General features: G+C 44.2%; 1 protein-coding gene across 1 annotated transcript; it reads right to left on the reverse strand.

The window, feature by feature from the left end:
- Positions 1–912: 912 nt before the first annotated feature.
- SNX33 (sorting nexin 33) lies at positions 913–24,166 on the reverse strand. Its single transcript, XM_044279857.1, has 4 exons — positions 23,398–24,166; positions 14,020–14,726; positions 10,739–11,451; positions 913–1,411 (listed from the first exon to the last, which is right to left on the reverse strand). The coding sequence occupies exons 2-4, from the start codon at positions 14,700–14,702 to the stop codon at positions 1,158–1,160; spliced, it is 1,650 nt and encodes a 549-aa protein (XP_044135792.1). The 5' UTR covers positions 14,703–14,726; positions 23,398–24,166; the 3' UTR covers positions 913–1,157.
- Positions 24,167–24,685: the final 519 nt, after the last annotated feature.

Genomic DNA, 24,685 nt, shown 5'->3' on the forward strand with positions numbered 1-24,685 from the left:
ATCTGAGTATACCAGGCGTATAAGACGACCCCCGACTTTTGAAAATAATTTCTAGTGTTAGAAAGTCGTCTTATCCGCCAGAAAATACGGTACATATAAAAATACTTTTGAAAAAAGAAACTGTATGAAGAAAGTTACGTCTATTGGGGTACATCCATGGGAAATACAGGCGAAAAGTCAGATTTTGCCACCGATCTGCGTCACATGTATTACATGCGTTTATTTGCCACGGAAATGGCTGTGGATTTCACCCTCTCCATTGCAAAGAGTGAAATCCAAGGCAAAGATCCACAGCATAAACTGACATGATGCACATTTTAAACCCACGCTGCAGATTTTTTACACTGAAATCTCATCCACTTTCCGGGTACTGTACAATGTTGTGAATTTGCCCTACGCACATCCGCAGTATACGTGTGAACATACCATTTTACTGGGGTTTGTGTACAGCGTTTACAGAGAGTCTGCTTTATTTCTCTGCAGTACCAATACATGGAAATGGTAATGTGATCTCTCAGCCAATCACTGCAGCCAAATATTGGCTGAGCAGTCTCACGTCCATGTCACCAGGTAATACAGGGACCAGTAGAAGACCTTGGAAGCGCTGGATTTGGGTGGCATAGGATACGTAAAGCAAGTATGACTTATTTTATTATTTTAAAGCATTCTGGGTGTTTTTATTTAAACAAGTGGCCATAAAAGCCCATTTAATAGTCTGGAGCCCAAAGAAACTCAAGGGCTTAAAGTGTTTGACTTTAATGAATTGAAAGACTGTAGTCTCACGAATTCATTGTGCTCACAGTGTGCATATGACAGGTGCATATAGTGTTTTTAACATCATTTTAAATTGTTACCACCATGCTGGATGGTCTGTAAACCAACAGGCTCCCCATCAAATACCCACCCTCTAGAAATATACAATAAAGCTCTTTATTTTGCTCTCATAGAACAGCAGCATATTTAACCAGTATAAACACCTACATTTTCTTAAAACAGTTTTTTTTTCCTATAACCAAATTTCAGTCTAAGTTAATAATTTGCAACTTTCCCTTCTGCCCATTCCATAACTGTGTCCTTGGAGTGCACATGGAAGGGATGGAAGAGATGGTCTCCGTTCTCAAAAAAAGGTTCAACAGGTGACACAAACCAAGTCCAAGTCACAAGTCATCGTACATCTTTAGAGTTTTCTCCAGCTCCTGGCTCACCCTCCTATAAAACATAATCTGTTCCTTTAAATAATGCTGGAGCGTCAGTTTAAAGTCTTGCAGTCTCCTCTGATGGAAATGGTTAATCTCTGCTTGCAAAGCAAAGCCTACTACACGACACCTTTTCCGGATTCCATCAGCTTCCTCTTGCTCCATCTTCCCTTCATCGCTCATGCGCTGGCTGTCCTTTACCTTTGCAAATGCTCCTGAAGGAGAGTTTCATAAAAATAAAAAGTTAGATTAGAGGTAAGATGCTAGTCCTCTGGGGTTAAGGCATTCATTTTCAGAAAAATAATAAATAAAATTGCTTATTAAAGGGTTATTCCCATCAGCCTTTCACGAAAAAAAGATAGGTATAACTTGAGTAAGCACCGGCCAGAGATGGCCTGAGCTATGGAGACATCCGAGCAGACGCGGAGCGCAGGCTGCTTAGTTATTTCCATAACTCCACTTACTAGCAGCCAGCACTTATTTAGGTTATTCCCATCTGCGTCAAGAAAGGCAGAGATGGAAATATCCATTTAAAGTCATGCCTGGATCGGGGGTGGACACAAACAGCAGATGGCAAGAACCTATGCAGGTCCCTGGTCTCCAGAAGCTCATTATATCTCTAACAATACATAAACAATTGTATTGGAAATACGGACAATGTAATAGACAGTAAGAAGCTGTAAAAGGGTTTTCCAGGGCTGTACCGCAGAGAAAGTCAGGGCCATGATGCTCCTGCAAGTACCGCATCCCCTTCATTGTTACACTGCTCACAGCCCCCGACTTTTAGTGGAGGCCGTTTCTGCCAATACGGCTCTTTCAAACTTACCTGAATAGGGCAAAGCTGTAGCAAATTATAATGCCAGGCACATCTAAAGGGAAGGCTATCAATTTTGAGGAGATGTATACCCCCCCCCCCCCCTTAAAAAAGCATCCGTCAGCAGGATCAACTATATCAAACTGTCTTGTAAAAATCTGTTGCAGCATTCCCAAGAAAAAATGACTTATTCTTCAAGCCAATGAGGGTTTCAAAGCTGAGGTGCACGGGGGGTTGCTAGGCCCACTCTGCTGTGCCCTGAAGTCCTCATCTGAAAATCATCATGCAGGCAGCATATTATAGGGCAGGGGTAGCAGACTGTCAACACTTCATATAAATAATAGTAATAAATAAAATAGTAATAAATAATTGAAGAGGTATTCCAGATATTGGCAGGTCATCACTATCAGATAGGTGGAGGTCTAACACCTGGCACCCCACCGATCAGGCCCTGTAAACCAAATCGTAGACGGATCCACAAACAGAAGTCTCTGTCCATTGTGAAGTGGGAGCTGAGCTGCAGTACATTGGCACAGCCACTGGACAGTGGACGGAGCCCTCTGCTTCCAGCTCCATCTACTGATAAGTTTCTGGTGCTGAAGGCCGTAAAACAGGTAATCAGTGGGGGTGGAGGATAGGTCACCAATATCTAAAAGCTGGAATACCGTTTTATAGCCAACTCCACTCAAAACTCATGGTAACATGTCGTAATGTTTTGATCAGTGGGAGTGTACGTGATGACTGCCACCGATTTCTGGAACAAAAGTTGTTGTTTTTTGCAGCTCTCCTAGGAGAGGCAGGGTTAAAGACAACTTGTCACCATGAAAAAGCCAAGGGTCTTCTCTTCTGGGAAACCAAAATATGATGAAGTCTCGCCGGAGCAAGTGCTAGATTTCAGGGCCAGGCACCCAGACAGTGAGGATACCTGGCCCTGTCAATCAGCATGAGGGGGAGTGGCAATAGGGAAAAGGAGGCGAATAAAGAATAAAAGTAAAGACTTTGCTGTAACTGACATCATACGTGTAACAAAGGAAAATCTGGGCACTCTCAAGATATCAGACCATAGAACATAAATAAAATACAGATTGATAATTCATAAGACTCTGCTACCCATACACATCCTAATAAACGCTCCTAAGGGTAAAAATATACATGCCAACAAGGTACCCTAAAATGTAAGTATAAATAAACAAGTGGCCGCAAGTCACAAAGTATCGCTGCAGAATAGAAAACAGCACTGTCAATGAGGTAGATGTGTGGCACTTAATATATAATCGCACTTGATATATAGTCCCAAATATAAAATCGATATTGACAAAATCTCGTGGCAGAAATAAGCGGAAATACGATTTACTTGCCAAAAATCCATGTCGGGTTTTGAAAGAGCCCATGGACTATAAAAGAGAGGATTATTCTAGGGGTCCGATAGCTACTGAGGAAGGGGTGACCAGATACCCCGAAACACGTTTAGCTGCGCGAATGGGAAGGTGAATCACACAGCGTAAGACTAACCATATCAGCTGGAGTCTAGCTGCACGTGGTTAAACAAACCACCATCGCGGAGGAACGGAGACAAGAGACACTCGTGTTGTGACTATTGGCCTGACAAATACAGGACCACCGAGCCGAGCACCTTAGGGACATTTACTTACATGGTAAGATCGTCCTGATTGTTCCAGCAGGCAGTCATAAGGAGCACGAAAAAGTTTCTTTCCCCAGTGGGACGCCGCTGGTGATCGTTTATAGCGGGACGCCGCTATCTCTCTGAGTGTATGTACACACTATTTGCAATTTACCCATAGGATCCAGTTTGCGATACCACACCAGGATCATTCATTGATCCCTGCTAGGAGATTTTGTCAATATCGATTATATTTGGGACTATATATCAAGTGCGGTTATATATATTAAGTGCAACACATCTACCTCATTGACAGTGCTGTTTTCTATTCTGCAGCGATATTTTGTGACTTGCGGCCCCTTGTTTATTTATTTATACTTACATTTTAGAGTACCTTGTTGGCATGTATATTTTAACCCTTAGGATCGTTTATTAGGATGTGTATTGGTAGCAGAGTTTTATGAATTATCAATCTGTATTTTATTTATTTGTCTAGTAATAAATGTTCTATGGTCCGATATCTTGAGAGTGCCCAGTTTTTCCTTTGTTACACGTATCTGACCACTTATCTGAGAGCACCTCATTTTGGTTCTAGTGAAGACAGTGCGCCACATACATTACTGTAACTGACATCAGTTTATTTAATTCACCATAATCAACCAGACCAGGCAGTATGTCTGGTTTAATACTGTTGATCATGGTGACAGATGCTCATTAAAATGTATAGGTTTTAGGCTTTCAATAAGTTCATAACTCCACTGATCAAAACTACTGGCATGCTAGACATTTTTGGAAAGGACAGGTGTAGTTTCAGTCCCTTTTACACCGCCCCTAAACTATAGCTTTGTTTGGCAGTGCGATTATAGCAGAACTGTAGGTACACCTATGACGATAAAGCTGACATGGAGAGGACAATCCCCTCACCCGAGAGCTTCCTTCCAAGTAACCAAAACAAAGCTCTGTAGGGTTAAAAGGGTTTCCACAAACAAGAGTGCTTGGATTTTTCCTAATGTCCTGTATGGAGAGCCATAGCTCCTTACTACATATGTGCTGTTGAGGGTAAATGAGAACTTTGAGGTAAACCTTTGGACTGCGAGGATGTCGATGTTTAGGCCCTCAGTCATCCAACATGTATCATCCATCACTGATGACTGTGTCCCTGATACTATACAGTGTACAGAAGTGTTTCCCCAACCATTGGCTTCCCTTCCATGGATCATATTGTATAATTAAAGAACGGAGACGCAAGATGACTGGCAGTTAACATGAGGATATTCTAGTCGGACATATCGTTGGTAGACCACTGGTACTGCAAGGTGCAGGTGGGGAGCCCAATAAAAGCTACCTACTAGAAGTCTGAATTTTGTATTGACGCACAACTGCCCTGCACAAAGCTGCAAAGTAAGAATGCTTTCAAAAATAGAAGTAATAGTTGATTTTTTATCAAGTAACACAATGCAAAGCAAATGAACTAAAAGAGAAATCTTAATCAAATCAGTGTTTGGTGTAACTAACCGTGGTTGCTGTGCACCGCTGTTCCCCTGCTTACCGCCGCGGTCCCGGGCGCCATGTTTAGCGGTGATCTGCTGCCAGTGTTCCCTTTTAGCCCTGGCCACAACATGCTTGCTAATAGTTTCCTGCAGCTTTTCCCTAAGGGCCGGCGCGTGTCACTTCCTGTGTTTTATGGGTTGGATCATGTCACTTCGCCAACCAATCCTAGCCCTCCTGTACATATATAAGTGGCTCAGCCCCCTTCCAAGATGCCTCAGGGTCAAGGTCCTTGTGTCCTGCTAAGGTTCCCGATATTCACTTGTGTTCCTGGACTCTGCTACCCGTTTGATCCCTACCTGCTTGTCTTGACTCCTGTTGCCGACCCGGATTGCCTGCCCTGTACCTGTGCCGCCTGCCCTGACCTATTGCTATTCTGAGTTCGCCTCTGCCTCATCCTGCACTGTTGCCCCTGGTTACGACTCGGCCGGCTAACTATGTCTGTACCTCTGGTACATCCTGGTACACCTGGACCAGCTGCCTCGTGTGCCTATCCTTCTCAAGAGGTAGCGACTTGGGAAGATCTATCCCCACCATCAGGGGTACTGTGAAGATTCGAGGGGTTCACTTAGACAACGCCCTTAGAGGAGGTAGGACACGTGGCACAGTGGGTTCACACCCGCTGGTTCGTGACACCTCGTCTTCAAGCATTGATTCTTCTAGTAACTGTTTTTGAAAGAACAGGGCAGGAAGTTTGTTCCAAGGCTGAGAAACACAGGCAAATAACTTATCCATCAAGTAATACCATCAGGGAGTCGTCAGATTGGCTCCAAATTCATTTTGCAGCAGGAAAACAACCCCAAACATAAAGCCAGTGTCATGAAGACAAAGGAAAACAATAGCTGATCTTAGGGAGACCAGCTACAAAAACACTGTGGAGCCTCATTTAAGAGTTTCAAGACAGCAATCCAAAGTGCAAAGCTCCCTGGGAAACAGTAATATACAAAATAACCGTGGAGCCCCAGTTATGGGTCTTCTACACAGTGAAAGCTGTCATATCCTTAAAGGGAACCCGTCATCAACTTTATGCAGGCCTCACTGAGGGCAGCATAAAATAGTGACAGAAATGCTGATGTCAGCGGTGTGTCACTGATGAGCTAAAAGCAAGTGGTTGCTGAGAGCCAGCATCATAATCATTGCAGCCCAGGCCTTGAAAAGAGTCAAATCTACCCGAGAAGAGTCATGGTTATTCATATCTCCTGCTCTCCTCGCCCATCTGCTGATGATTGGCAGTTCTCTCCTAGAGAGAAAGGGAGAAAACTAGGTAGAAGCCTGTCAGTCATCAGCAGGTGGGCAGGAGAGCAGGAATTCATGAATAACCAGGACTCTTCTCAGGTGGCCATTACTCTTTTCCAGGCCCTGTCTGCAATGATTGTGATGTTGGTTCCCGGAAACCACTTACTTTTAACTTTTAAACGACAGACCGCTGAAATCAACTCACCTGTCTCTACTTTATGCTGCTGTTCGCATTGGCAGAAAAAAGGTGATGACAGGTTTCCTTTAAGGCTTGTAAAGAGCTGGATCTTGACATAGGGGCCACTTAATATGGTGCATCTGGCAATCTCTGTAATGGGGACACCCCTTTGCCTGGTCTTCCTTCCTTTGAGGGATATCTGGCTTTCACTGTGTTGAAGACCCATAACTGGGGCTCCACAGTTATTTTGCACATTGCTATTTCCCTGGGACCTTTGCACTTTGGATTGCTGTGTTGAGACTCTTAAATGAGGCTCCACAGTGTTTTTGTAGCTGGCCTCCCTAAGATCAGCTATTATTTTGTTTGAGTAGTCTCCAAGACCTTGCTTCTGGTTAGCCAGATTCCTACTCCACACTCATGAGGGGCAACACCTCGAAACAGCTGTCTGTGGTTGGATAACTGGCTTAGGTCTTCCCAGTCATGTCCTTAAGGCTTGTAAAAGAGCTGGATCTTGACATAGGGGCCACTTAATATGGTGGATCTGGAGATCTCTGTAATAGGGACACCCCTTTGCTTGGTTTTCTCTCCTTTGAAGACACATAACTGGGGCTCCACACAGTTATTTTGCATATTAAGAACAAGGAGTCCTGGAATTGATGATGTGGCCGCTACAGAGCTCTAATCTCATCATCATGAAGTCTGTCTGGGATTACATGAAAAGACGGAAGGATTTGAGGAAGCCTACATCCACAGGTGGTGGTTAGTTCTCCAAGATGTTAGGTACAACCTCCCTGACAAGATCCTTCAAAAACTGTGTGCAAGAGTACCTAGAAAATTCATGCTGTTCTGAAGGCAAAGTGAGGTCACACCAAACATTGATTTGATTTAGATTTCTCTTTTGTTCTTTCACTTTTCATTTCGTTCAATGATGAAAACAAACTATTAACACTAATATTTTTTTTTTTAAAGCATTCTTACTTAAAGTATAACGGTCATATATATATATTTTTTTGAGAATTGGATTGTGGTGATTAATATCTCCTTGGTGGCCCCATTTAAACTTTTCACTTTGTATTCAATTACCCTGAATTCCAAATTTTTGTTCCCTGTACTGCCTATTTTCACCTGTGCTTGAAGGGACACTGACAGGCCGAATAAGCATAATTAGCTGTATATATGTATGCACAGGTCTTCTATTATGTAATAAAAACATATAAGTCTAACCCCTGTCCACCTTATGAAGACTGTAAAATGATGTTTTATAACCTGATAGAATTGCTCGTCTTTCTGCCCAAGGGGCGGCATTTCAGCTTTACTTCTGCCCAGGCGGCCTCCCCCCAACCGCCGTTCTGAAGCACCGCCCAGCTCATCAATATTCACTTTGCTGGGCGGCTTCTGTGCTGCTGAGAAAAGTGCCCGGCGCAGAACGCAGAGGCTGAAGTGGCCTCAAAGCAGAGGGGACGCAGGCGCGATGTGATCCCGGCCAGTGAGGGTGGCGGGCGCATGCGCCAGATCTTGGAACGTCGGGGACAGCAGAAGCCGCCCAGCGAAGTAAATATTGATGAGCTGGGCGGCGCTTCAGAACGGCGGTTGGGGGAGGCTGCCTGGGCAGAAGTAAAGCTGAAACGCCGCCCCTTGGGCAGAAAGACGAGCAATTCTAGCAGGTTATAAAACATCATTTTACAGTATTCATACGGTGGACAGGGGTTAGACTTATATGTTTTTATTACACAATAGAAGACCTTTGCCTACATATATACAGCTAATTATGCTTATTCGGCCTGTCAGTGTCCCTTTAAAATCAGGTTGCTATGCAGGGTCCATCTAAGTGTTGAAGGACGGAGGACACAGAAGCACGCAGAGTGCAAGGTCAGATTACAGACAGCCAGGGACTGCAAGTAAATGAAGCCAGGTCCTCCCCAGCAGCTGATAACAGTGCCTGCGCTGTGTGCACTTCTCCCTGTCCCTGTGCTTGGCAGACGCTCCCTCACTCAGCAGAGCTGGAGAATGCAGAGTTGAAGCAGCGCAGACCAGGGAAGGGAGATATGCCGTCTGCTCAGTGTATAAATGAAAGCAACATGTGGTAAGAGGACCCCTTTGTACTGCAGGAGATTAACCCTTTAGGGGGAGGGCTGTGGTTACTGACACTTTTGGGGGGCTATTGTTACTGGCTAGTGAGGGCAGGCGGGATTAGCCTCAGGGTGAGGGCAGTGGCGGCCATCTTAACTGAATAGTGAAATAGCAGTTTTATGCAGACTGGTTGCTAAGGGCTGAATCTTATTAAATATGGGGCAAGTAAGTCTAATAGTAACTGATTCTGGAATATCGTGTTATTAGTAACTACATATATGAAAATTGAAATTAGGGTCTAAGTGTGACAGTTATCCTTTAACATCATTTTCCCATGGCTGCCTAAAACATTTGCACAGTATTTATAATATATATATATATATATATATATATATATATATATATATACATACATACACACACATATATATACACACACACATACACCGCATTTTTCGCTTTATAAGACGCACCCGATGATAAGACGCACCCCAGATTTTAGAGTACAAAAATTTTATCAGACCTCATATCAGCCCACTCAGAGCCTTATAAGACCTCAGATTAGCCCATCAGTACCCCGAGACCTCAGAATAGCCCATCAGTAGCCCCAGACCTCAGATTAGCCCATCAGTAGCCCCAGACCTCAGATTAGCCCATCAGTAGCCCCAGACCTGACTAAAATAAAAAATCATCTTACCTGTCCTGCTCCGCGGCTCCTCTTCAGCTGTTCGTGCTCCCATCTTCCCGGCCTGCGCTGCACTGTCACATGACTGCGTGCAGCGTCAGGTCATAGTGTGCGCAATACGTCCTGACGCTGTACGGGGTCAGGACAGTGCAGCGCAGGCTAGAAAGATGGGAGCGTGACAGCTGAAGAGGAGCCGTGGCGCAGACCAGGGAGGGTAAATATTACCTGCGCTTGCAGCGCTTCGCTCCCCGCTGCTAATACATACTAGTGAGCGCTTATAAAGCGAAAAATACGATTTATACATATATATATATATATATATACACACACACACACACACACACACACACACACACATACAATGCATTCCCTTAAAAGAAATCTGTCACCATGAAAATGCAGTGCAGTCTGCTGGCAGGTTATAGAGCAGGCTGATATATAGTGTTAAGTTTTACGGGTTCTTTTTCCATATTTTCTTCATTTAGATTACTGCTCATTCTAGACTTTGAAGTCAAAGAGACGGTCCTATCAGGGATTGACAGCGATCTCTGTATACACAGTTATAGAAGGAAGACTGTCAATCACTGATAGGACCGACTCCTTGACTTCAAAGTCCAGGATGAGCAGGAATTTGATCTAAAGTTTATGGGAAAAGATTCAGCAAAACTTTTCTTCATTTAATCTGCTCAGTTCCTCCTGCCAACTGCAGCTTGTACCACATTTTTTGGTGACAGGTTCTCTTTATCCAGACTTGGATGAGTGTATGGCCTAGATCAGGGATTTGCAACCTTTAGCACTTGACCTGCTGTGAAACTACAACTCCCAGAATGCACCCTTCCTCAGCTGTTCTTGGAAAGGAGGACTCTGGGAGTTGTAGTTTCAGAACACGCTGGAATGCCGGTGGCTGCTAGGTCAATATGAGGAGTGTGTAACTGCTACCTCTCACTATTTTCCTTTGTTTCATATCTTCTAGACATGGCTTTCCTGACTATACACATGTTACACCCTTAATTATGTCATACCACACCCCAATGAATTTACTCCTTGCCCTTCCTAGTAGGCGATACTGTAGCTAGGATATTGAGGATTATCACGCCTCAACAAAAATACACAATACAACAGAAAGAAGAAATGACCCCAGTCAAAATGAGAAATACATTTAGGCAATCCCCAGATTTATGAACTTATGTTTCTCACGTTTTTGTACAGCCATTTGCTGTGGCTTATGGAAGCCTCCTCTGTGACATACCAAATACCGCATGAAATGTAGAATAAATGGCATTTAGTTACCAACATTTACCCCAAATACTGCTCTGTCACAAGTAGGACCCAAGACAGAAATACAATCAGCATCTCATATAATGAGTTAAGCGCACGTTCAAGGACTTACCTTTTTGTAGGTGAATGATATCTGGAAAGTTGGAAAGCAATCCTTGATACAAGGACAGTGTATCAAGAAATCTAAACTGATCATTTTTGGGTTGCTCTGCAAACATTTCTCCTACTAATTCATAGGTGCGCCCAGTATGAGAAATCGCTCCAATCAGTGGCTCAGAGGCAAAAGGCGGGTCTAGCTGGAAGGAATGGCTTAGACTTTGTAGGGCACCACCAAGTTTCTGAAACTCCTTACGAAAGCCTCCCAAGTGCTTACGTGCTAGCTCAGAGACTACACTGGTTAACTGGAGGACACTTTCATCCATCTTTTTTGAGAAGGCTTTAAAAGTATCCACACGTTCTTCTACATCTTGGAGGTCCTGATGTTCAGTAGGTATCTGCAAGGTCAGCAAAAAACTGGCACCAACCATTTCATCCCTCTCCGTGCGCCTTTTGCCAGCTTTCCACTGTTTTTCATCACGGCAGCTTAGGAAATGCTGAAAACCATCATACTGAGAAAGGACTGGATGACTTGTCATATGATCCATCCACAGAACCAATCTACGCTTACGCTTTTGGATAAAGTCTTCTTCAAAGCGTCCTGTAGCCTGCTTCTCTGGCAAGTGCGGAATAGAAATGACCGTGAATTTGTGCAGGAGGCGGTTATACAACCAGTCAAAGTGCTTGTATCGTCTGTAAACTGGAGAGTTAGTGTGACCAGGAGTCAGCCTTAAGGAAAAAGAAAAAATGAACACTAAACATAGAAAATTCACAAGTAAAAAAAAACAAAAAAAAACAAAAAAAAAAAACACACAACTCATATTAATCTCTCCCGAGAGCTTGTCACATATCACAATAAGGCCTCATGCACACGGCCGTGAACGATCCGTGGTATCCCGGCCTGGATTCCTGCTGACAGCAGGAGCGCACGTCGTCATTGGTTGCTATGACGCCGTGCGCTTCATGCCGCCGCTGCACTACGGTAATACACAGGTATGATCTATACGAGTGTATTACTGTAGTGCAGGGGCGGCATGAAGCACACGGCGTCATAGCAACCAATGACGCTGTGCGCTCCTGCTGTCAGCAGAAATCCTGGCCCGGTTACCACGGACCGCTCATGGCCGTGCGCATTCGGCCTTAAGGACTCATGCACATGAACGTGTGCGGCCCGTGCTGCGAACAGCTATTTGCATAGGCACTGGCCGTGTGCGGATATTGACACATTCACTTGAATGGGTCCTTAATCCGCAAGAACATGCTCTATTTTTCTGCGAAGCTGAACCACAGACCGAAGTTCCATGGAACTTCCACTTCAAGCCTCTGCTCCGCATATTGCATATCCATTCAAGTGAATGGGTCCACAATACAGACATAATGAGGGCCGCAATACGGGCATAGGGCACACATGTTTGTGTGCATGAGCCCTAAGACTGAGAAATAAATCTTCTTGTTTCACCACTCCTCACTTTTCTCACTTAAATATCATTAAAGGGGTTTTGCAGGATTTTTATATAGTGATGGCCAATCCACAGCATAGGCCATCAACATCATAATCAGCAGGCATCCGACACCCTGCACCTCCGCCGGTCAGCTGTTTGGGAGTAGGCCCAGTGCCGGAACTACACAATACTATCCACCGGGTAGTGGGTAAAAGCTGTTAATACACTGCTGTACACATTGAAGTGAATGGGGCAGTACTGCAGTAACCAGCTCCGTCCACTGCACAATGGGCAGTGCTGTGTATTTCCAGTGCCAGAGCTACTCCCGAACAGCTGATTGGTGGGGGTGCCAATTAATGGACTATCCAGTCTATAGGCAATAAATATAAAAATCTGTTTTCTTTTGAACATGAAACATGCATACAATGCCGCAGACTGGAAAACAGCATGGACAAGATTGTTCAAATTTACTTAAAGGGAACCCGTCACCTCAAAAATGCATCTACACCCGCCAGCAGTACCCCATAGTAGCCCGCAGCCTGTTAATAATCATATGCTTCATCCTGTTGTCCAATGCTGCGCAAGTTCAAAAAACGCAGTTTTATTCTCCATCAGAGCTATAGTGCCGGGGGGCAGCGGCCTCCTCGCTTCAAGTCAAGGTAACCACGCCCCCTAACCGTCCCCTCTTGCCTGAGAGTGACAGCCTGCAGTGCGGCCGCGATTCCCCAAGTCTCGCGCATGCGCTGTGCGCTCTGTAGTAATGAACTATCCCATCTCCTGCTGCCACTGTTAGCCGGGTTTCAGCGGCACAATGCGCATGCGCGAGACTTGGGGAATCGCGGCTGCACTTTAGGCTGTCATTCTCAGGCAAGAGGGGATGGTTAGGGGGTGTGATTACCTTGACTTGAAGCGAGGAGGCCGCTTCCCCCTTGACTTCAAGCTGGCCGGCACTATGGCGCTGATGGAGAATAAAACTGAGGTTTTTTTTAACTTGTGCAGCATCGGACAACAGGATGAAACATATGATTATTAACAGGCTGCGGGCTACTACAAGGTACTACTGGCGGGTGTAGATGCATTTTTGAGGTGACAGTCATTTCTAGGTTTAGTGTTAGTTTGAAATAAGAAAACTATAACACAGTGAGGGTACTTCACATATGCGGTTACAAGATCCAGCAGACTTTTCCTGCACTGCCGGATCACCACCGACTATAATGAGATCAGCGGTGATCCGGCATAAATGCCAGGTTTCGCACAGACAAATACCACTGCATAAAGGGGTTTTTGTCCAGCCGCCATTTATGTAAGTCATGCAACTCTAGTGAAACCTCTAAAAGACAACCACACAAAACTGCATGAAAAAGTGGTCTTCTAGTCTTTTCAGAGAAGATGGATATTGTGGATCTGGATACGATGGAGATCTGCTCAGAGGTGGGCTTTTGGAGAGGTTTCACTGTATATGCATTTCTTCCCACTCTCTGCTGACCTAATGCAATGATATAAATGGCCTAAAAACCCAATGATAAAAATAATGCCCAAACTAAAGCCTACTGGTTTATATGACACATCCACACACCTCACCTCAAACTGACATGAAGGCTTCTCCTAATAAAAGCTCTGCAACCCACAATAAAAATAATACTTCATTGCTTGCAAAGAAACACAAAAAGTGAATCACTTGACACATGCCAAATAGTACTCAACAAATACACAGATATATACAGCGTGCACTGGGCAAACATTACACTTTTCCTTAAGTACACAGAGAACTGAACATTGCCCCATAGAACATACCTTTCTTTATAAGAAAATGACAAGAATGGCTCACGCCTCTCATGCCTAAATTCTCTCTCACCTGTACGAGATGTAACTCTTAATCCCCTTGAACTTTGTTTGTTTGGTAGGCTCCTCCACAGAGCAAATGAAAGAGTTAGGATTTGGCTTCCATTGTGGCCCCTTGGGTCCCATCTCAACAACATAGTTTTCGGAGACTCTGCCAAATTGAGGAACATCTCCAAGTATAAAGGCTTCCACACCGGACCTTACAAAACTGGAGAACCTGTTCAAATTTCGACCCACCACACTACCTTTCTTCCCACTGGCTATGCTATCTTGACGTTCTAGCTGTGGTCGTGGTCGGTGAGCATACTCAGGTCTTGGGTAATAGTGGTGCTGTGTCTGACTATGTGGAACTCCATTTGAACCACTGGGCTCTTCAGCCACAGACTGTCCATCATCCCAATCATCCCAGTCATCATCATCATCTTCATCATCATCGTAGCTCCCATGATGAGTGGCATCCTTGTGGCTTGTGTGGTGTGTTGGGTAGTCTACTTGGACTGATCCAGAACGGTGTGGTTGAATCATCTCCACATATGATGCCGGAAAAAGTCCTGTCTGACCACGGCTGTTTGTGCCCTGAAGCCATCCATCTAAAGAAACATCACTCAGCAATTGTAGTTCCTCATTCTCACAGATATTGATTTCTTCCTTATTTTCACTTTGGAAATCATATAGGGCTCGAGCTTTGAATGCCATGGTGAAGAGAATACAAGGAATGTACTGCAACATGAAAAGAAAACATTAAAGAAATATTCCAGCAAAATTGAGTCCAAGTTTTTACATTTTTTTGTCAAACTGTCTATATTGGAAGATTAAGTGAGCCAGACATACGCACAAGATAACATCAGCCAAATGCTTTCCCGATACCCCCACACACATGCATGCTCAACCGAACATGTATGTGTTGGGAATAGGAGAGGGGAGACCTCTGGTGGGTGGCTCATCTTCCCGAGAACAAAAGGATCAGGCCTTGCCTTGCTTATCAAGTACTGATCCTAAATTACAGTACAGCCAGCCAGAGCTGCATTCACAGTTCTGCTAGTTGCTACTGGCCTGTTGTAAAGACATCACATCCCAGAATGCAATTCACATGATCAAGCTCTGTACAGACAGACAATGAGGCTAGTGAGGAATGTTGGAAGATTTCAGTAGGAAGTGCATGTGGATGAACGTACAGCAGACTGGTCAAAGATTTTCAGAATGGATCTTTTAAATCTTCAACCATAACAAATACACATTCCAGTTTTGTCAAGTCTTCGTGCAATACTTTTTTCCCCTACATTTCTAAGTCCTGCACATCTGGATAAAGAATAATAACAAGAATAAATTCCTATGATTTTTTCCATGCATCTCGCAGTATAAAAGGAAGCGTCTGGCGAGTCAGACCGCTTGCTATAAAAGTAAAAGTCAGCTGATTATTACTGAAATTGAACTGTCAATGAGGTAGAGGTGCACAGCCTGTTACACACAAGAATACATCCCTTTTACTTGGTGTGATACGGTCTGTAGATATTAACATATTGTGGTCAACGGGGAACTGCTACTTTTATTAAAAAAGGGATACTTCCATCAGAAAGGGGTATTTTTTTTTTTAAACAATGTTTAAAAAAATATAGCTGTTTTGTTTAATTTCAGCAGTAATATACCAATGAAAATGAAATGCAAAATATAAAATATTGTCCTTCTATAGCAGTCAACACAGAGATAAAAGTCCTAAATGCATAGGTAAGTGTGTGTGTGTATATATATATATATATATATATATATATATATATATATATATATATATATATATATATATACACACATACACATACACACATACATGCATTATATAATGTGTGTGTGAAACTTATTGCTATTTTACTGCTTGGTCAGAGAAAGATGTCATTTGTAGATAGGTAAAATAGTAGATCCAGAAAACCATCAATTTTTATAAAAAAAATAAAATTACATAAAGATATTCAAATACAGGTTAATATCTCATTAAACAAATGATGGCAGTGTCCCTTTAAAGGGATCATCTCGATCAGCAGATTGCCGCTGATCCCCAATGATCAGCTGTTATCACTGGTCTTTGGGAATCTTCATATCAAAATGGCTCATAAAATGTAAATCCAGAGTATGGAGAGGGGTTGTCAGAAAAAGACACCCTTTAGGCGACTGCAGGAATATATCTGCTTTATCACTTTTAGGTGATGGTTACATGACAACAGCTACAACTACATGGCACCTAATGCTAGTGAATAAGGTTGTGTTGCGGCCCATAAGGTGCTACAACTGCAACCTGACAATTGGTAGAAATGTAACTCGTCTGGATTTCTGTGCAGCTGCATTCACTACCATTTGCTGCCATTGGCAGTGCAACATCTGTAGTGTTAAAGGGTTATTCCAGTTATATCAAGTTATCCCTTATCCACAGCAGAGGGGATACCTATAACCGTAGATCCACTGTGACCCCCCACAAATCATGAGAACGGGGTCTCTGTACCACACGGAGAGCAATAAAATGAATGGAGAGGCAGGCCGAGCATGTGCCCTGCTGCTCCATTCATCAGTCTGGGACTGCAGGCGATAGCCGGGCACAGCGTTTGGCTATTTCTGGCAGCCCCATAGAGATGAATGGAGCGGCAGAGCACATACTTGACCTGTGCCCGATTAAACTAGGAAAAAACAAACAAGATTCACTCGCAATATGAAAAAGACCCAAATGAGAAAACTACTTAAATTAGATTCAAGAAGTACCTGCTTTGATTGGTTAGTAAAAAGCATAAACATTTCATACTGGCAAGTTCTGCAGCCTAATAAATATATGTACATTTCATCTCACAATTTTCAAGATCTCTGCATGCAGTCAGTGAATAAGACCATTCTTGTGTATCTTCAGAAATTGAAAACTTGTCCTGACCATTCACATATGCAAATGAGGGCTCTGACATGCAAAGGCTCTGTTCACACTAGCATCATGGCATCACACCATGGTGGATATGACAGATCTGTTATGACCCATTAAAGGGGCATTCTGGTTCTAACACATTATCCTATCCTACCCTATCCAAAGGATTGTGAATAACTATTAGACTGTTGGGTCCTACAGCACCCAGTGGAGCCCCCACTGAAATGGATGGAGCAGCTGGTCGCAAAAAGGGCAGCATCACTCCATTCATTTCTGTGGGAGCACCTAAGATAGCCGTGAAGTGGAACTGAAACCAGACCAAAAACACACTTATGAACAGAACCTAAAAGGCAGCCGTACATATTCAACAGGCGCCAGCTAAATATTCTCTCTCTCATACACATTTGGCTGAGCCTGGATGTGCATTCAATGGCGAGAAGGGAGAAAGCTGCTGGCAGACACCAATGGTGGAGGCTTGTCTCCTGGAAGGATCAGATGAAAATGTGCACTTATCTGCATAGGAGAGTCAGGGGCTCCCAATACACATTAGACTGCCAGTCAAACCCACTGGCAGGGTCAGAGGACAAAAAATTAAAGGGGTTGTCTGGGTTCAGACCTGAACCTGGACACAACCCAATCTGCACTCATTTATCATGAATGAGTGGGGCATCAGAGCTTTTCAAACAACTTTTCTTGAGATCCAGTGACGTACAGGGCTCTGCATGGGTAAGCTAGGTGGAGGCTTCCGCCTAGCAGTGAGCCCAGTGACGTCACCAGCACTAATGGTCGGTCTTAGCACACAGGCTAGTGCAGCACTAAAGACCGCCCATCAGAGCCAGTGACGTCACCGGAATTACTGCTAGGTGGGAGCCTCCGCCTAGGATTGTCCAAAAGTAAACAAACAGCCCTTGTCCCGAGCAATGCAGCTCAGGGCAAGGGGGAGCATTGGAGCATGAAAAGCTTTGATGCTCCACTCATTCATGGTCAGCGAGTGCAGATCGGATTGTGTCATAACCCCTTTAATGTATAGGGAGCACTAATCATTATCATCCATTAGAAACACAAAAGGGGGGTCAGCAAATCCCAATGCGCAGGTGCACGTTGCTTGTGGCTGCAAATATACATCTAACAAACACATGGTGCAACAGCACTCTACAAACCAAAGGTACAGTACAAAAGTATATTACATTGTAAATGCTATGCTAATAACTTAGAGATGCTTAGCAAATACATTTTGTACAAAATTATTTGAGCCCGTCTGCCGCACGTCAAGGCGATCTCTATAAGACGGATCCTAACACTAAAGCTCACCTGTTGGGTGCCATAACAGCGACCATGAAATCCAGGAAGTGCAGGTCCCACATGCATGCTGGGCCCCTGTTGATCCATATCTGTGTGGAGCCAAAATGGCCTTCATGGAATCCAGGGACTATAAATACCAGCATGCATGTTGAGCTGACTATATACTCATGCTAATTAAAAATCAGCCTGTGAGGCAGAAGAGGCTAAGGGAGTGCACGACCCAGCATCTAGGAGTCAGCCACTACATAAATAAATTTTTATATTATATATTTTATACTAGAAACACAAAAGGGGGTCAGCACATCCCAATGCGCAGGTGCACGTCACAGTGTTTATAGTCCCTGGATTCCATGAAGGCCATTTTGGCTTCACACATATGGATCAACAGGGGCCCAGCATGCATGTGGGACCTGCACTTCCTGGATTTCATGGTCGCTGTTATGGCACCCAACAGGTGAGCTTTAGTGTTAGGATCCGTCTTATAGAGATCGCCTTGACGTGCGGCAGACGGGCTCAAATAATTTTGTACAAAATGCATTTGCTAAGCATCTCTAAGTTATTAGCATAGCATTTACAATGTAATATACTTTTGTACTGTACCTTTGGTTTGTAGAGTGCTGTTGCACTGTGTGTTTGTTAGATCATTATCATCCATTGCTCTGATCTGTCACAGGAGGCTTGACAAGAGGGATACCAATGGTGCCCAAAGCTCTCCACTGACTTCATTTTTCTATGGCATTGTACACTGCTTGTTTCCATGGTTACGGCCACTCTGCAATCCAGCAGCGGTGGTCGAGCTTGCAAACTGTAGGAAAAAACAGTGGCCTATGCACACTCCCACGGCACCAGCCATCAGAGAGTCTGGCGCCTTTTCCTATAGTGTGCAAGCACGACCACCACTGCTGGATGGCAGGGTGGTCATAACCATGGAAACAAGAAGCGAATAATGTGATGGAAAAATGAATCAAGCCAGCAAAGGAAGCAACATGGACCATCACAATACATTAGTAAGTGCCTTGTATTTTTGGTTTTCCAAGATTTTTATACTGATGACCGTGGCCTTCTACAGCTTTTCCTAGGCCAGTGGTCATACGGTCATCTGTCACGTGGCCTAGGAGCAGCTCAGCCCCATACAAGTGAATGGGGCTAAGCTTAGGTACCAAGCACAACTTCTATACAATGCACAGCGCTGTGCTTGGTAAGCTGCGAGAAGGTAGCGGCGCTGATCAGCGGGGGTCCCCCGATCAGATACTGAGGAAAATCTCGGATATAGATATATATATATATATATATATATATATATATATATTTTATATACACACACACACACTATTATTGTATTAATAAAGGGGTATTCCCATCTTAGACAATGGGGGCATATCGCTAGGAGCTGCATCTATATCGAGAACGGAGCGGGGAGCGCTGTGGCTGGAGGACCCCAGATTTCCAGGGTTCTGTCCGCCACCAAGCGCTAATCCCCGCCTCTCCCATAGAAGTGAATAGGAGCGTGCCGCGCATGTGCGGCCCATGCTCCCATTCATTTCCATGGGGCAGACGGCAATAGCTGAGCCATCGCTCGGCTATTTTCAGCGGCCCCATAGAAATGAATGGAGGGCGGCTGCGCATGCGCAGTGCGCTCTTCTTCGCTTTCGGGGCTCCGTTCTCGATATAAGTGTCGGTCCCAGCGGTGGGGCCCATACCTATAAGACAATGGGGGCATATCCTAGCAATATGCCCCCATTGTCTGAGATGAGACAACCCCTTTAAGGAAACCCTTTTTATAAAACTTTGTCTACATGATAAAATGCCATTGGCTGAAGTGAGACAACCCCTTTAAGCTCCCATGTCATGAAAACTCTGCAACTTCTTGATGTGAAAATCATAATCTTAATCTGATTGGTACTTTTCAAAATCAAGAAAAAGTGATTTGTATCTAGTGATGTGGTTAAAAAGGTGGCATGTTGTGTCTTACATACGGTATATGGAGCACAGGTTTGCCAGCTGCTGGCCTCTGGCACATGCAGCATAGATGTCCTACGTGCAGAAGGTTTGGCCACATATTTGCATAAACTAATTTTAAAGGAGTGAGTCTTGAGGTGGCTGGTGTACATGTTGCATCATGCAGGACAGCAATGAATCTCTGCATCTTATAAAGTAGAGTGACATAACAGTGCAAGCACGTCAGAAGACTACTGACCTGAACGCCAGCCTTCATCTTCGTATGACTGCACAGGGGTCATCATGTGCACGTATAGCATAAACAACCATAAAAAGCTCAAAGCGGTGGACAATTTGTGGACAGAGTCCAAAATTACTAAAATATTTCATAATACAAAAAATAAATAAAGACAGAGTTCCTGCACATGGTAAAGCTGAGCGCTCTACATCTGCAGGGGAGAATACCTGTGTAATGCTACTTTCACACTTGTGTTTTGTGCGGACCTGTTATGGATGGATCCGTTCTGAACGTTTTTATTATCTTTAACATAGCCAAGACGGATCTGTCTTGAACACCATTGAAAGTCAGTGGAGGACGGATCAGTTTTCTATTGTGCCAGATTGCGTCAGTGAAAAAGGATTTCGTCCCCATTGACTTACATTGTGTGTCAGGACGGATCCGTTTGGCTCAGTTTCATCAGACGGACACCATAACGCTGCAAGCAGCGTTTTGGTGTCCGTCTCCAAAGCGGAATGGAGACGGAAACGATGCATTCTGAGCAGATCCTTTTCCTATCAGAATGCATTAGGGCAAAACTGATCCGTTTTGGACCGCTTGTGAGAGCCCTGAAACGGATCTCACAAATGGAAAGCCGAAATGTGAGTGTGAAAGTAGCCTAATAAGTACAGTCCATGTGATGAAGGTACGGTATGGGGCCATGGCAGTCTACGAGAACGTTTACAGCTCTGCACAACATGGATTTGTGCAGGTGGCTTTAGTAAAATGCAAACAGATGGTCTCCTAGCCCTGCAAACCTCTCCAAGTAGGAACAAGTACATCAGAAAGTTCTGGAGGGCAAGACATTATTATTTTTCCCCCCATTTTGGTCTGATGCTGCAGATTGCTACATATTATAAAGGAATATCATCATTCTCAACTATGTGACAGGCTCCTTAGAAACAATGGTTTAGTTCACAAAATGGCTGTCACTTCTAAGTGACTGGTGTTCCCAGGGCCTGGTATCATTTGCATGAGAGCTTTCCTGTGTATGCTTACCCCCCATAAAACAGAGAGTGAATTCAAACACCAGAGAACTTATCAGGAGGTTTAAAGGGAACCTGTCACCTGGTTTGGGACCACTAAAACCCCAAAATGCTATAATGCACTTGGGTTTAGGGTCCCAAACCTGCCAACCCATCCAACCCTGCAAAAGAAAGTAAATGAAATTCAAGCTTAGGGTACTAGCGTTAATTCAAAGCCTAGGGTACTACACTAGCGTTTTTCTTTTCCGGCATCGAGTTCCGTCCTAGGGGCTGAATACCAGAAAAGAACTGATCCGTTTTATCCTAATGCATTCTGAATGGAGAGAAATCCGTTCAGGATGCATCAGGATGTCTTCAGTTCAGTCACTGAACGCCGTTGTGGACGGAGGAAATATCTGTCCAAAATTCCAGATCAGTTGCCATTTATTTACATAGAAATATATTAGTGCCGCATTAAAAATACTGCAACGCCAGATCCATCCGGTGAAAAAATATATATTACCGATCCGTTTCTCCAGATGACATGCGGAGAGACGGATCTGCTCTTGCAATGCATTTGTAAGACTGATCTGTCTACAAATGCTGTCCGTTTGCATGCAGATTTCCGGATCCGGCAGGCAGTTCCGGCGACGGAACTGCTTGCTGGATCACTCTGAAGCAAGTGTGAAAGTAGCCTTACCGGGGGAAGAGTCAGGGACTCCCCTCCAGTGGCATTGGGCACCAATGAATCTGAGGACAGTAGACCTTGCTTTACTGTACATGCACTGCACATTGGGCAAGTGCACATTGAAGAAAGGTGTGCCATCCTTAGGGGCAGTGCACATATGCCCGGTCCGGTGCCGCAGGAGAAGAGTCCCAGACGCTTCCCCCGGTAAATTTGAATTTAAATTACTTTCTTTTGCGGGGATGGATGGTTTTGCCATCAGCAGGTTTAAGACCCTAAATTCTAGCTGCATAACAGCATGGTGGTGGTTTAGTGGCCCAAATTCAGGCCACAAGTTCCCTTTAAGAACATCTTCCTGTGCAATGTATAGAATTATATACAGGTCTATACAGTAAACGTGTTATGCCGGGGCAATAAGTATCGGTCATGAAATGAAAAAAATTATATGACTATTGGAGCAAACTTGCAGCTACTATAGCGCTTCCTAAACTTCCAAACAGGTATGCATAAGGCTTTTGTGTGGTGCGGTATCTTACATATGAAACACCTTACTAGTCGTGTAAAAACATTAGCAAATTCTGAATTCATACAGTAGAACGTTCTGTCTTTCTTCTACAAAATGCCCTCCACCTGCCATGTTTGTGGTGTCCTTCCCCCTATGTGTACCTGGTGTCCCAGAGACCTGCTCTTCTGGACCAAATGACTGCAAAACAAGCCAAACTTTGTATTTTAAGGAATTTGCTAAGAACCTTCTGCCTTTCTTCTACAAAATGTGTACCTGCGTCCCAGAGACCTGCTCTTATGGACCATGCCTAGCCTTCTGTTTTAGGGCATTTTCTATGGCAATTCGCATTTAGTATCACTCCTGTCTAACAAGGACAATGTAGCAAAGTATGTTTATAAGGGTGGCCTACCAGCATGAATTATAACAAACCCTTGTCTAAATGCCAGGTTAATTATTTCTTACCAACAGGTCCTGGAAACACATCTGGAAGTAGTCCAGAGGGCAGTGCCACTTTACAAGGCAACCCTATTCTCCTGGTTCCTTGGTATGTTCCTCATTTTGGGGGGGGGAATCAGATGTTGCTTTGCTGGCACTGAAGCACGAGCTTTGTGTGGCACTGGCACCACAATAAAGTATGCATACAAAGGGATGATGTGTCATTACAAGCCTGTGAATAGTATTATGTGGCCTGCACCTGGATCTTCATCCCTTGTGTAGGTGAATGCACAAGGAAGAGCTCTGCTTAAACTGTGGCTTACACAAACAGGTAGGACGTGAATTTCAGCTCTTAAAACAAACAGGAGCCAGCAATCCAGGAACTTACCCCAAGTGTGATCCAGACACCAGAAGATCCCGGCCACTAGTAGATTCATATATCTATAGATTCAATCCTGGGAAATACAGGCGATTATCCAGCACGACTGAACTTTTCATACAGCTGGAACGTGACCAAGATGTCCAGGAAACAGGCACAATCCACACAAACAAATGTCAAACTTCCCGTGTGATGAGAGGAGTCACAACCTCAGGAATTCAGCCCTCAACACAAAAAAAACCCATTTCCGTCTGCAGAAATGAAGGACTGGGATCAGCCAGCACGGCATGCCCAGGGCTGGACACCACAGAGCACGCTCACATCCCTCAGTTTGGAAGTTGGACGGAGGAGAAGTGAGAGTGCAGGGAAGTCCCAGCAGAAGAGTCCTACATGTTCCTGCGAGTCCTCAGCAGCCGGAGGATGTTACCTTCACCCTAGAGGGTGTGACGAAACCAACCCTACAACCTAGGGGGATGGGAGATCTTTTAGGATCCTGTTAGAAGAACCCTCTCTCCTTCTTCTTCTTCTTGCCCCTGTGTTGTGTATGACTCCTCCTCGGCTCATCCCCCTTCCCAGAGGAGGTGCCTTCAGCATCATGGAGCTCCACACACAACCTTTGACTGTTTGCTTCATGATCTGAAATTCATCTAAAGAGATGTGGAGGCCTGGGCTGCTCCTCATCGCCCAGGGTCTTTACAGCTCCCTTGTCCTAGGACCTGCTCTATAGAATTATTCATGCCATGTACAGAAATGGTTCTCAGATAACTTGAGCCATGTCATTTGTATAGTCTTCTCAGCAGACAAACCCCATTGTGCTCACTCCCCATATGCTCCATGGTGTCGCCTGTCACATTACATTCGCTTCATTGTTTTTTCCATGATGTCAGGAATAGGACACAGACACAATGGGGCGTGAAAGAAAGTGTGAGGGAAGCTGGCCCAATGTGCCCTCTGCAGGGGGAACCATGCAGGCACAACACAGGTCTGCTAGCCATCATGCATGGTCAAAAACTAAAATAGATATATGGTAATATTTAATACATCTTCAATAAATAAACAAATTACCCTTTGAATGACACAAGCTTTTATAATCCTGTTTTGTGACCATTAAAATCAGCGAAGAAAACTTCCACAAAAACAGCAATCATTAAAGCCGCAGTAGTAAAAAATGTTACAGAGGCTCAGAAATTCACATAAAACCTGTATATAGCATGAAGAATCATAGGACAGTAGACAAATTTAGATTATGTAAATTAGTGCAAAGTTTCAGTGTATTACCACATGGCTCTTGCGCCAC

The sequence above is a fragment of the Bufo gargarizans genome, chromosome 2 (genome assembly GCF_014858855.1).
Source record: "Bufo gargarizans isolate SCDJY-AF-19 chromosome 2, ASM1485885v1, whole genome shotgun sequence".
NCBI classification, from domain to species: Eukaryota; Metazoa; Chordata; class Amphibia; order Anura; family Bufonidae; genus Bufo; species Bufo gargarizans.